This window comes from Protopterus annectens, chromosome 5.part1, assembly GCF_019279795.1.
Source record: "Protopterus annectens isolate FY-2018-M chromosome 5.part1, PAN1.0, whole genome shotgun sequence".
In the NCBI taxonomy this organism is placed as follows: domain Eukaryota; kingdom Metazoa; phylum Chordata; order Ceratodontiformes; family Protopteridae; genus Protopterus; species Protopterus annectens.
Window position 1 is genome coordinate 393,107,736 of NC_056736.1, and position 14,074 is coordinate 393,121,809.

General features: G+C 35.8%; 1 protein-coding gene across 3 annotated transcripts in view; it reads left to right on the top strand.

Moving 5' to 3' along the window:
* REPS2 (RALBP1 associated Eps domain containing 2) overlaps positions 1-14,074 on the top strand; it is a 2,057,440-nt gene that overhangs the window by 1,045,964 nt on the left and 997,402 nt on the right. For all 3 annotated transcript variants that reach the window (XM_044073054.1, XM_044073053.1, XM_044073052.1), the window contains exon 6: positions 1,456-1,594. In XM_044073054.1, the coding sequence (XP_043928989.1) occupies positions 1,456-1,594 (139 nt within the window). The remainder of the gene's footprint in view (positions 1-1,455; positions 1,595-14,074) is intronic.

The window sequence follows — 14,074 nt, forward strand, 5'->3', positions numbered from 1 at the left end:
CTCTGTTTATGTTAAGAATTTACATCCACTTATTAAACAAATGGTTTTAACTACTCAAAAGCTCTTTTCATCTGTACAATTATTAAATGCCCTCCTTCTACTGCAACCTATATACCTTAATCCTAATTTGCTACTAAATAATAAATTGATAAACTTGCAAGAATATCCCTTAATAAGAGATATTACAGTATGGGAAATTTATAAATGGAAGGAATGTGATATTACACAATTACAAGCGCAATTAAATCTCCCAAAGAAATACATTATTATGAACTCACTCAAATACCTTGTAAACACTAAATTTCATAGTGAAAATTTTGAATAAACAAGATACTAGTTTGTCCCAGTTAATTCTAAAAAATCTAACTACCAAGGGGAAAACAATCTCTAGAGTTATAAACTTATAAATGATATAAAACATCAGAATTGTACTTTATTCTCCTCATACTGACAGAAGAAAACCCCAAAAATTACTGAACAAAATAAAAAAGATGCCATTGAAAACACACTCAAATTCACCCCATTCAAAACGTTATTCTACACCCAACTTATGATTAACAATATGTGTTGGGAGGGTGGCCTAATGGTTAAGATGTTTGCCTTACAAACACAAGGTGCAGGGTTTGAGTCTCATAAGGGATAATTGGTTAGGCTTAAAATGGCTCGGAAGGGCAGTTAGTCTAGTACTAACCTAGGAACTAACCTAACCTATACTTTACCCCTCAAAAAATTAGTAAATTTAATAACAAATACTCCAATGTCCTCACTACAAGAAACAACCAGCAGACATTTTACATGTTATGTGGGAATGTAATAAAGTTCATGTACAGCATGTCCTCACCACCATATGTTCTCTGGTCAAATTCTATATTACAAAGAATTGGACTATTGCAACCCCACTCACATGGGAAAGTTTTAGAAATGTAGCAATCAAATATTTTGCCTCCCATAAGCTACTATATGTTACTAAGAAACGTAAATATTACCAAGAGTATTGGGAATACTTATTAGATTTCATTCTCAAGAGGTAAAAATATTAAATCTAAAAGTGAAATATGCAGTATATGTAAGACAATCAATAAGAATATACTTAGAGCCTTTTTAACATTGTCATTTTATAAATATTTGCGTAGATAAGTTGATTAAAAAAACACATACCCTATATAAAGAGGTTTTAGTTTGACTTTCCCTAGTATATGTAATAAACAACTAATGATACTGTTTTATTCTTCTTATCACTGCAGAATTGTACAAAAACTTGATTTTTGAAGTGACTTCTTTGTATATATTGTATATAGAATGTTATGTTTTGTTGTATGTTGTGTGTATCTTATTGTATAATGTCTTATATGTTGTAACCTAAAAAACTGCAATAAAGAAATTTTGGGGAAAAAAATGTAGTACTTCCTGATTGTAATACCAGCTCAGCTAGTTTTTTATTTTCCTATTTTGCAGCCACAGCCAGCAGAAAGAGAATCCGTGAGTGATGAGTCTGAATACTCCACTGACCCCTGGAGGATAACAGAAGAACAACGAGAATATTACACAGTCCAGTTCAAAACTTTACAGCCTGACCTCAGTTCCCTCATCTCAGGTATACACTTAGTTTGTGCAAACTTTTATTTTCCTTTATCTCTTTTTCTTCTTTGCTTGTCCTCGTCTGCTGTTTCATTTAGATGTTCTTTGCCAGTTTTTTTTTTCTGTAGCAACAAACCTATTTTCTCAAGTTATGGAAATACATTTTGTGTTGACTTGCTCACTTATACAAGTATCATTTCGCAAGAGGTAGTGCTTATGCAGAGATACCTCTGCACATTATGGCTGTACTAAACCCTGTCCAAAACCGGAAACTGTGCACTAGAAGGTTTAGTTTAAATTTCAGCTCTGGCAGAAAGCCGATGACATATGGTATACTACAATTTTCCAGACTGCAAAAAAGCAGACTGCAGATAATGATTCTTTTTGTAGTTTCCTAGCTGCTTACAGACCATGGTCCATGATACGTTTGTTATCTCTTCACGTGGTGTGAACTTAATTTTACCATCATAATAACCCAGATCTAGATATTCATGTAGAGATACCTAGACATGGTATAAGTCAACCAGCATCCTTGCCATGCACTGTGGACTCACTATAGAGTCAGTATCTCAAACAAAACTGGATCTTTCAATGCCTTGACAGCTAAACAAAGCAAATACCTGTATAGCCTATATAAAACTTAATATAGCACTGTTTATTTTATGTTATTTTATTTTAATTTATTAACCAGAATAGAGCAAAGGTCACAGCTGATCGATTTTATTCTCTGCCCTGGAAGGATATTACAGAAGAAATTTAAACTGACAGTCATAAAGAGATTCAGAATGTAACAATTTGGAAGTGCATAATGTAGCTATAATATCTCCCTTCAGGAATTTTCTAGGTAAAAAAAGAAAACAACTTTGGCCTTGCTTCAACCTAATATGAATAGTTTTAAAGGAAATATTGAAGAGAATCCATTTTCTGTAATATTTTTCACTGTTGCAATACAGATGGATAGAAGAACATTCCTTCTGTTGTTCCTAGAACTCCAAATAATTTGGTTACTTATACCTGTAACTTTGATTACGTTACCACTGTGAATGTCAGAATTTAGATTTACCAATATGTGGATACTGCAATCTTTCTATTTCTCCCTTTTCATTTTAACACTTTTGCCAGTATAGTTATCCTGCTGTGGCTGTGAGAACCAGAGTATACTGTTTTCTAAACTGTTAAATTTAAAGTCAGAATGAAGTAAGTTGAGTGATACCATACAAATGAACATGGAAAGGATCATTAGTTATGACCATAGAGCCACAGTTACCCCCTCATATGCATGTGGTTAATATGACGAAGTATGTAAGAGGGATAGCTGACATACAAATTCCCTAACAAAGTGGGCAGAGAATAGACCTCTGCAGGTCTCCAATTCCAAACTTATTCTATTTAAAAACTGTGGAAAAGGAAAGCACCTCAAGACAAAAAAAAACACCCTAAAGTGCAGTCAGTTCTTAATGCCGAGGACAGTGGTCTGCGGTACACTGACTGGGACAGGACTATTCATTTTGAGTGTAGCTTCTGTGAAGAGAGGAGAAGCTATTAGAGCTGGTCTGCACAACAATACCGATAGGAATTCAAATGGAGTCCTGAGTTATGGAAGTAATATGAAATAAGCTGCCACAATAAATAATAGAAATCATAATGAATCAGACGTAAGTGACATTACCGCTTATCTGCGTTAGTATCACAAGCTAAATAAAAAGGAACTCTGGAGATGAACACGATCCATTGCATCTGAGTCATTGTGACTTCTGTTATTTATTGGTGATTCAATGGTAAATTTGTGTCTGCTACCTTTCTCGACCTATCAAAGGCCTTTGACATGGTCAGACATGATATACTTATCAAAGCACTGTCTGATCTATGACTTAGTAAATCCTCCATAGCCTGGTTCCAAAGCTATCTAGCCAGGCATCAGCAAGCAGTATTGTGGCAGCAAGAACTCTCACCCCTTCTACCTGTCCCCAAGGTTCCATACTAGGCCCACTACTTTTCACCCTGTATACTAACAATCTCTACAATTCTACTCCCAGTGCATGTGTCAGATGATTCTACACTAATCTGTGCATCTCCTTCATTTCATGAATTCCACACACTAACACAAGAATCATTCCTTTCAGTTGAAGCATGGCTTTCCAAAATGCAACTTATTCTTAACCCTACTAAAACTAAACTTCTACTCTTTAAACCTTCTAGATCCACCTCGTTAACCATCACCTTTGACATCATGTCCAGTAACAAAACTATTATCTCTTTCGTAGAACACAACAAACTTCTTGGAGTAGAGCTTGATAATTTGAGATATGATATTCATATCTCCCAGACTATCAAGAAAGTACATAAAAAACTAGGTACCCTCTATAGAAATAGACATTATCTTATCAAACAAACAAAGCCAACCATTTTGTGCACTCACCTGATCTCTACCCTCCTCTATGATTCCCCTATTCTTACCAAGCTCAGTAAAGCAGACTTCTCTAAACTTGACTCCTGCTATAACAAAATGGCTAGATTCACCTCAGACTCTCCACTGCACAGCCTTAAGGCAGCTCAACTGGCTGGAACTCCCACAACTCTTACACTACAATCAACTTTCTCTGGCTCATAAAATTTTGTATCAACCAGAAAAGAACAGAGCACTACAAAACCTACTTCTTTCCCACTCTAATAACAGGGCTCTCCGCTCCAGTAACACATTCCTTCTCAAAGCAACTAAAGCTAATAATACAATAGGGGAATCACACTTCTCTAATTACATGTCTAAAATCTGGAATGCTCTACCTAGTCATATACCTACAATCCCTTCCTTACCACAGTTCAAGAGATCACTACAAACTCAGCTCAGTAACAACTGGCTGTGTTACTATACAACTTCAGGCTAGATCCACCACTACATTACTCTGCTCACTACTCTTCCTAACTGACTACTCATAATCCTTAAGTTGTATTAATGGGCTTAGGACCTAAGATTGTAAATATGTCATATGGAATCTTGTTTATATTTTTGCTTATTCTTATGTAGTTGAATTCTTAGACATTTGACTCTTATAATGATGTATTATTTCACGGTCTGTCTTAATTGTAATGTAAAGTTTGTACTAATAGTGATCTTATTTGTTAATTATATGTGGAGTTTTTCTCCCTAAGCATCCACTGAAAAGGGACCTCTTGAGTAAGCACTGTATAGATGTAATGTCATTAAGCCCTGGGTGGACTGAAGCATTCAAAAATATCTGCCACCAAAGCTCTCTCACTTCAATTAATAATGTCCAAGGCCTACCTCTGGGGCTGACCTCTACTTTCTCAATGATAGCAAACAAAAATGATGGTCTGGAAATTGTTGAATATGCTTGTAGAGTACATTTATAGATTTAGCCTTTCTAATTTCATAGTTATATTAATAGATTTCATCCCTAAGCTTACAGTCCGATTTTCCATTATAGAAACTATTGCACTGGTGACATATACTGTACCATAAATAATCCCCTTTATCTGACAATTACATTTTCCAGGTATTGAAATGGATGTATTATTGATAGAAAGGCTACTGCACATACAAAGAAAGGGCATTGTGAGCATGCTCCACACTTAGTCATTTGCCCCATAGTTGTTTTATCTTTAGAATGCCCCATAAAGTCATATATGTTTTTGAAACGAGTACCTTTTTTATAGACTATGTTATGTGCTTCACCTAAACATTTACATAAAATTATATTAGAAATCAGCTGTTATTTTTTTCTGATAATATTGCTAACTGCTGGTCTGTCAACTGAATATGTGGTAACAAACACATGTGCACAGCTAGCTTGTTGCTGATACATACAATTGTCTAATGCACTAGAATAGTGTTCTCTAACATTAATTTCATTAAATTAGTTTTCTATAGTACCTAGGTTAGTAGTCTCGTCCTGTAAAAGGGGTACGTAAATACCTTGAGCTCTTTTTGTTTTGACTTCTGCACACAATGATCTAAGTAATGCTTTAGGGTACCCCTTGTTTAAGAACATGGTGGAAAGTAAATCAATTTCTTTGAGAAACTCACTATGGCTAGACACCATTCTTGCTGCCCTCGCAAACTGGCTTTTAACAACTGTCTGCTTTTGATGTTGTGGATGGCAGCTGGTGTAATGTAAAAACGTATTAGACTATGTGGGCTTCCAATCGATTTAGGAAACAAGTTTTAAGCTCCCAGAAATATTTTTTTCCTTAGCTGGACATCTAAATATGCAATAGAATCCTGGTCTACATTATGAGTGAATTAAAAAAACTATAGGATTGTTTATGTATGTTATAAAATCATCAATTTAATCCACTTTGTCTAGCCAAGCTATAAAGATATCATCCAGAAACCATGTGTACATGCTCCTAGAATCTCTGTAATGGCTGTTAACTTCTCCTCCCATGAGGCCATGAGTATAATTGCATACAAAGACCCACAACCTGCTCCCATCTCAATACCTTTATTTTGATGAAAATAGTGACCTTCAAAAAAGATGCTATTATTATGTAATACAATGTCCATCAAAGCACTGAGTACATTATTTTTACTCTGGGACATTTTAAAATGTTTATCTAAATATTCTGAAAACTGTTGAAGGCCAATCGTTTGCATGTTATAGCTGAGTAAATCTTGAACATCAATAGTAATAAAAGTAATTTCTGAAACATTACTTAATTGGCTTACTCTCTTCAACAACTCCCAAGAGGCTTTTTGCAAACATGATAGATAAAAACATTTTGATTCAACATTTTTTCAGTGTATTGTGTTATGAAACTCGTTTTTGACGTGTTCACATCACCAGTAGGTTGAAAAGGTGGACAATCAACATTTGTATGGATTTTGGGCATACCAATTATCGCTGGAATTCTACGTTCCTTAACAGACAGAAATTTGAATTCATCTAGTGGGATTTCACCCTGCGTGAGCATATCATATAAAACAGTATCAGTTCTGTGGTATGCAACGTGTATCTCATTAATGGATACTTCTGTACAACTACTGTTTTGAATACATATTATTGTCTTGACAACTGTTACTTTAACTATACACTTGCTTTGCTTAGATGAATGTCATGTGACAAGGAAGCTATTTAAGCGCAAATTTTAAATTATTCTGGTTTTATCTGAAGAAATCTGTATGCCCTTTGACAAAGTGCTCATTGTACTTGGTTGTGTATTCTCTGACAGAGTTTTCAGTAAGTTTTTTAGTTTGCATGTGGAGCACCTCCTCCCTGCCTCTAGGTGGAATCCTGACAGGTGCTTCAGCATGCACCGTGGATGAATTGTTGATTTTACAAATTGTACATAGCCATGCATGTTGTGACTGTGTGCATCCTGCAATGGTCTGGCATCCTTTTCAGAACTAATTCCTCTGCTTTGTATGTAGTGAGACCCAGGGATGAACATCTACCCCTTAAACATGAATGCTGTAAAGCAGGTTTAGGATATTGAATGAAAGAATGACTTCCTGTAGTTATTTGATGGGGATTTGGAACAATGTTAATTTTTTGTAAACAGTATAATTATTTTGAATTTATGCTTTGTTAATCTCAGCTGTCATCCTAAGTAATCTGATTTAATATACCCAGCCCTTTACTGATGATTGCTTCAGAGATAATTGTATTAAGAGAATGGTAACAAATATTCCCATTGTATATTCGGGCTCTTATTAAGGCAAGCTGATGTCTGAAATACCCTTGACTCTTATTGCCATTTACATCATAGTCTGCTTTATGGAAGAAGATTATTTTTCAGTTATATTCCCGTTTGTACCATGTTATTTTAGCACAATTAACTTTAAGGAGATCTGATCAGATTTCTTGATTTGTGGCTGGTACTGTACAGACAAACTACTACTCAAGGGAATATTGACCAAACATAAATGTAAACAATTAGCTTTCCTAGTAGGATTTAAAATTAATTGATCAAAAATGTTTTGTACTCTTCGTCGGGAGCTTAGGATCAGAGTTACCAGTAGCCTAGTTAGTAAGCCAGTTTGTGTTGTATGGATTGATGTCAACCAGGAGAACTAAATCTCCATTCAATAAGCCTCAAGTTAATTCATCAAGAAAATTAGCGTTTTTATGTAATGTAATAAAGGCATCTGTAATATGCCATGAAATATGTTAGACAGTTATACCATCACCAGTTGAAATTGCCCAGAACAAACAACTCCGCAAAAAGTCAGTGATTTAGTCATCAGACTGTTTACACCCTCGTATGCAGTAGGAGTTCATTGTTGGTCCTGGGTAAATGTCAGTGTTTTGGAGAGTGGACTAACTATTCAGTATCTTTCCACTATATATATATATATATATATATATATATATATATATATATATATATATATATATGACTGCAGATGCCACCTATCTATAATAAAATAATTGTCTCTAGTTTATTATTTTTCTTATACACTGGGTATTGCTGTATAGACTATGGTTGCCTGTTTCAAAACAAAGTGACCCTTCTACTAAGTTGCTGTCTTGTTCTTGCTGTGTCAAAAATCAGTGATCCCAGGGGGTAAATGCTTATAACATGAAACTTTATTCTGGCTTGATATGGATTAATGTGATTGTTTTGCACCTTTTTAACCAAGCTGTTATGAAATGGAAGAGTATCATTTAGGAACTGAGGTTCCAGCTTTTCAGCCCAGGATTGTAACCATTCATTTAAAGCCTTAACTTTTACAGCCATGCTTTGAGCACAAAGAAGAAAAAGGAAGGATGCCTGTGAATTTAGCCTTCAAGGCATATGACTGAATAACATTTGCTGATGCTGCAAAATCAAGTTTGGTCATACCAAGGGAGTGCTTTTTCAGATTAAATACATCTAACTGAATAATTAACAGGATGAAAATTAACTGTCCTTCCTGAATTTTCTTTATATTTTATGTCTCTCTCATTATCTTGGAAGGGTTACCTGAAGATATTAGCAGCAGAGTTAGCCATCATCAAAATATCCATTTGTAGCAGAGAGCAAAAGTCTGAAAGTCCTCCCTTTCCCTCACAAAATGTTCAAGATATAAAGGATTATTGCAACTCCTGAGCTGCTTCTACCTTTTTGAAATGATGTATTTGTCTGGATATTATGTCACTCTTCACATTTATCTTGCTGTTAAAAAAAATATTAGGTCTTACAGTGCTATTATTAGCAACAATGAATGAATAAGTTATATTGCTGAGAGATTCAAGTTGATCAAGCCCTATGGTCATAGCATTCAACATATCTTTAAAACTTACAATGAATATACGTTTTTTAAAAGTAAGTAGTTTAGTTGGCGGATTTACAAAGATCAGATGCATCGTACAACATTTACATTTGTAAACCCATTATTTGACAAAAGTCAGATAATTTGCCGAGAAGAAAAAAAATGGTTGGTTTCACAAGGCCTTTGAACAGTTTTCAGGGAACAGCTGATATATGTCATTTATACCTATAGGGGGAAGTTGGCTGAGACACTGGGGAAAGTCTTGTACTCTTAACTGGGTGAGGGGTGTGCACTAGGGCATTCTGCTGACTGAAAGTGGAAGCAAGAGTGAGATGGTGGGGGGCAGTGTGGAGAATATGAATAAAATAGTAAATGAATTGCAAAAAAGACATAGTTGTCACTGATAGCAATGGACTGCCTCTGGAGAAAAAAAATTGAATTAGGTAATACATATATATAAGTATATAAAACTCATGTAAATGAAACAGCAGAGATGAATTTTGAAATTAAGAGATGCTGGAGATAATGTTGATGAACATTCCAAGGAGTGAATAGAGCAAACTGTAGTTGCTGAAGAAAACATGGAACTTTTGCTGAAAGTAATGGTAATTTCTGCAGTTAAATTTCATCCTGTGTATACGTAGGGATAGAAGCGTCTTGAACCAGAAAGGATAGTGATGGCAAGGATGAAAAAGATTGAAAACGTACAGTAAGGGCAAAGGGTTAGAAATGGAAAAATGTACAGTATAATGACTCTTTAAATATAAACAACATTAAGAATTTTAGAAGAAAAGCACTACTTAGCATGGTGAAGGACATCTTTTCTTTTCGGGAGATAAAGAAAATAGAATAATGGATGGGAGAAAGGAAAAGAAGTTGATAATTTCTTCTAGATTATGAGAAACTTCATTTGTTTTGTGTTGCGTGGATAAGTGTAGTACTGTTAAAGAGATTCACAGAGAGGGTAGGTTATGGCTGAAATGGGAAGAACAATGTATGGGTATATACTGTAGCAGATTTAATACACCAGAACCAGTTCTCCCAGTGCAGTTTATTTATAGTAATAAAAAGTCAAAGCAAAGTTCATTTTCAGTTTAAAAGAAAACAGTTTTGCATAACATACTTTTGGTTACTTATTGTTAAGTGCTTTGTTTGTTAGTTCACTTTTAATGTCTCTTATTGAAACACAGTACTGTTTACATTTCATAGGCTTGGTTTTGCACTTGCGGTCAAGCTGATTTGAAATCCCTAAATAAATCCATGATAAGACTCCAGGTATTCCTTGAGCTGATCCACAAGATTTCCATTAATAATTCATGCATTTTCCACACTTCTGGTTAGGGCCCACAAAGTGTCTTCATTCTTGTCACCAAAATCCCACTATGAGAGAGACAAACATCTTTGACAATCTGGGCTTCCAACCCTTTGTTTAACAGTCCTTTACAGATAATTCACATTAGACTATGCTACTATGTGTTTTTAATACTGTAATATGTTATTGTACATATTGCAATCCAGTTCTTACTGTAATGTATGCTTTGCGATCCCTAGATACATTCACACACAGGTTACTGGTTATTCCGCAAGTAAATCCATAGGACTTCCAATGATTCTTCTGGTAATTCCTCAGCTTCTTCCGGTTAGTGTCCACCAAGAGTCTCTAAGGTCAGCCTTGAAATCCCAGTTCTTGAGAGACAAATATTTTTGATGACTGTAGATGTAAGTCATACTTAATACAGCAAGTTTTTCATGTGACTGACATGTGTCTGGACTATTATGTGATTTCACTCCTATAGTGTAATGACTATATTGCTACCATTAAGCAAACCTCTCAACCATACTGAATTACTCAGATTTTACCTGTTTTTGAGGTTCAGATAATGGGGTGCCATGATTCCCAAGTGGCACCCCTTAATTTCCGATTTTCCCGGCTCTTTTTCAAAATTTTTTGCTGACGTTATCCCGTGCGCAATGATGTCAGCTTCATATAGCTTGCCAGCCTGTCAGAATCGAGGATTTCCATTTACATGCTGCCAGCATGTCAGAATCAAGCATTTCTGTGCTTGCCAGTCTGTCGGAATCGAGCATTTGCTTGCTCAATGACATCAGCACCCGGGAACAGCATGGAGCTATGCGAGGATATCCTTTTATTTTTGCGATGCGAGGACATAGGTATTTGGAGGATATGATATACTTAAGTTTCTTTCCCTTTGGAATATGGAATTATTTTCACGATGCAAGGACATAGGGAATAGAATTGGAGTGAGGGTAGGGAACATAGGGAATGGAATTGGAACAAGGACAGGGAAGGGAAATAAAAGCGAGAACGGAATCGTTAGCTACTGGACAGAATAAATAAAGTACAAGCTGCTGCTGTGTGTGTGTGCGTGTGTGTGTGTGTGTGTGTGTGTGTGTGTGTGTGTGTGTGTGTGTGTGTGTGTGTGTGTGTGTATGTGTGTATTTTATGATATCCAGGCTTTGTACCCAATGGGGATGCAAGACACAGCAGTATTGTATTAATTGGACAAAATGTGCACGTTATATAAACTAGCAGCTGTTAACATGTTGGGTGTCAACCTTCATGTTCTTCTGTATGACCAAAGCCATATACAATACATATGAGTTCTGAAAGGCCCAATGTCTCTGCATACTTCAGAGCTCCTTTCCAGAAGTAGTTTGTACTCATACCAGCTTTCTGAATTATTACCTCCGTATTACAAGCTATCACTAACATGATGAACTTTTGCGTCATAGTTTTCTTTTGTTCTGTTCTGTTCCTCATAGAATCTTTGTGGTTTTCTGGATTCAGTGACATGCATTTGAATTTCAGACTTCATATTCTTCAGAAAATATATGGTAACACAAAACTTTTATTCTAGCAATTTTCTAAGTTTATAAGATGAATATTTGAAAAGTGTCCTTATTTTGGGGCTGTATTCCCCCATTATTGGCTTTCTCCACGTTATTTTGGGCTAAGAGGTTGAGAGCTATGGTGAGAACTGAATTCACTGAATATGTTTTGGGGCTGTATTCCCCCATGATTGGCTTTGTCCAGGTTTTTTATGCTAAGAGGTTGAGAGCTATGGTGAGAATTGAATTCACTGAATATGTGTGGGGACACTATTCTCCCATTGTTGGCTTTGTCCAGCTGTTTTGTACTAAGAGGTTAAGAGCTATGGTGAAAACTGAATTCACTAAATGATAGCCATTTAAGTTTCAGTCTTCCTATCCTTCAGGAAACAGCTGATATGGCATAGTGGTATGTTGCTCTGACTGTAGTGCACAGAGTCCTGTGTTCAAGTCTTGGCAGTGAAATGTGTGGTGGTAACACAACATTTTAATTTCTAGCAACTTTCCAAGATTATACAAGCAATGTTTCAAATCTCTCCCTGGTTTTTGGGCTTTTGTCCTCCCCCCAATAAGTTTTGGCTTTTTCTATATTTCTTGTGCTGCAAAATTTATAGATACAGTTGAGTGTCAAGTGGATTTTACAAGGAGCTGAGAGCTTTAGGGAAAGATAAGTTTAGTGCTGCTTATGGTGCTAAGTCTCCTTGCATTGTTAATAGCATAATGGGTTAAATGCTTGCTTTTGATGCAGAAGGCTGTGGGTTTTACTCCCACACTATGTAGATGCATTGCTGATACTGTACGGTGTTGTACTTTTAAAGGGGGTGGATGCTGCAGTCCCAAGACTGTCGTCTTTGGCAGCGATAACTAGTAACTATGAACCTGTTATCAGTTTGCCATCCATTCCCTATTACTAGCTTATCATTTTTTTAATGTAACATAGGAAATTTATTCCTCAAGGGCAACTGGCACATTATTTGTAGATGAAACAATGAAATATAAATATAAACTCTTCATTAGTTACATATCTCTTTAATGTGGTATTATTTAGGTGACTTTTACTTCTGCAGAGATTGTGCATATTTACTATGGTGGATTGTAGAAGTTTGAGTAGACTTACGATGGAATTGTTCCGAATTGGGCAGTTTTGTGATTATTGGTGCATGCATTTTGTTTCATTGTTTACTGGAAAAATGTTCAAAAAAACAAATTTAAAACACCCTCTAACAACTATAATGTATTATACAATGAATATAATTAAATACGGTCAGGAAGGTGTATCAAAGAACACATGTATGTTTCGTGTGCAAGGGGCCTATGATTTGAAAACAGCCCAAAGTTAATCTGTATCTGCCACTGGCCAGATGTATTTTCTTTGAAAGTGGGTTTCAGTGCTGTTTCAATGAACCTGAGTTTCAAGGGCAGAGGAGTTTTAATGCCAAGTCTTACTTTCATTGTGAGACTGCAACTGCATTGCTTTGTTTAGCAGATGTCTATTGGTGTTTGTGCTGTAAAATGTAAATTAAAACTTTTAAATGAAATCCAAATCATCGTAGAAGTAAAGCAGTATGGACATTACAGTGTTTATAGTAAATGGGGTGAAATAGCCAAGTAATGGGACACTGGAATGGCTACATTGGGATGGCTGTATATGGGGAGGCCCCATTTGACCATGATTTTGTGAGGGGGGAAGGGTGACAAAGTCAAAGACAGCCCCAGGCAGCACAAACTGTAGCTATGCCACTGATCAGTAGCCAGTAGGCCATGAAGAATGACTTTTGGAGGTCCACCTAGCAAACTATAATATTCTTTTGCTAAGATTAGAATATTGCCTTAACTACCATTAAATGCCCTACTTTTATCATTAAACCCACATACTGCAAGTCACAGAAAACAAAATCTTAAGGCTCATCATCTTCTCCCTTCACAGTGAACATCATTGCTACACATTTAAAAGAAAATGGTTACCATTTACTGCAGGATCTGGGTGTCTGGGGCCATATTTTGGTTGTCTGTTCTTCAGTTTGCATTTAAAGTTGATATCCCACAATTCCATTGGAGTGAGCGGGGTAACATAATTATATATGCAAGTTTTATGTTAATCAGCATACAGATTTGTACTTATTTTTCATGGGCCTTTGTCCAGTTTTTTGATGTTTCCAGGTTGAGGTATACCATTAAGTTTTTGCCATAACACAAGATGTAGACATAGCAGGAAGAAGTAAGACATTTCAGAATCTCCAAGATTACTTCAATGTAGAAGGGCATATGCTATGTATTGAAGAGTTTAACCTGAATTGCAAAGGTGCTAGGAAGGATGTCAGAAAATGTTTGAAATAATACAAAAAAGAAAGTAGAGAATCTTAGCCAGGTGAGTAAAACAGGTTAAATAAGTAAAATATCTATGCAAACTGAGCATATTATATAAAGTAAGTA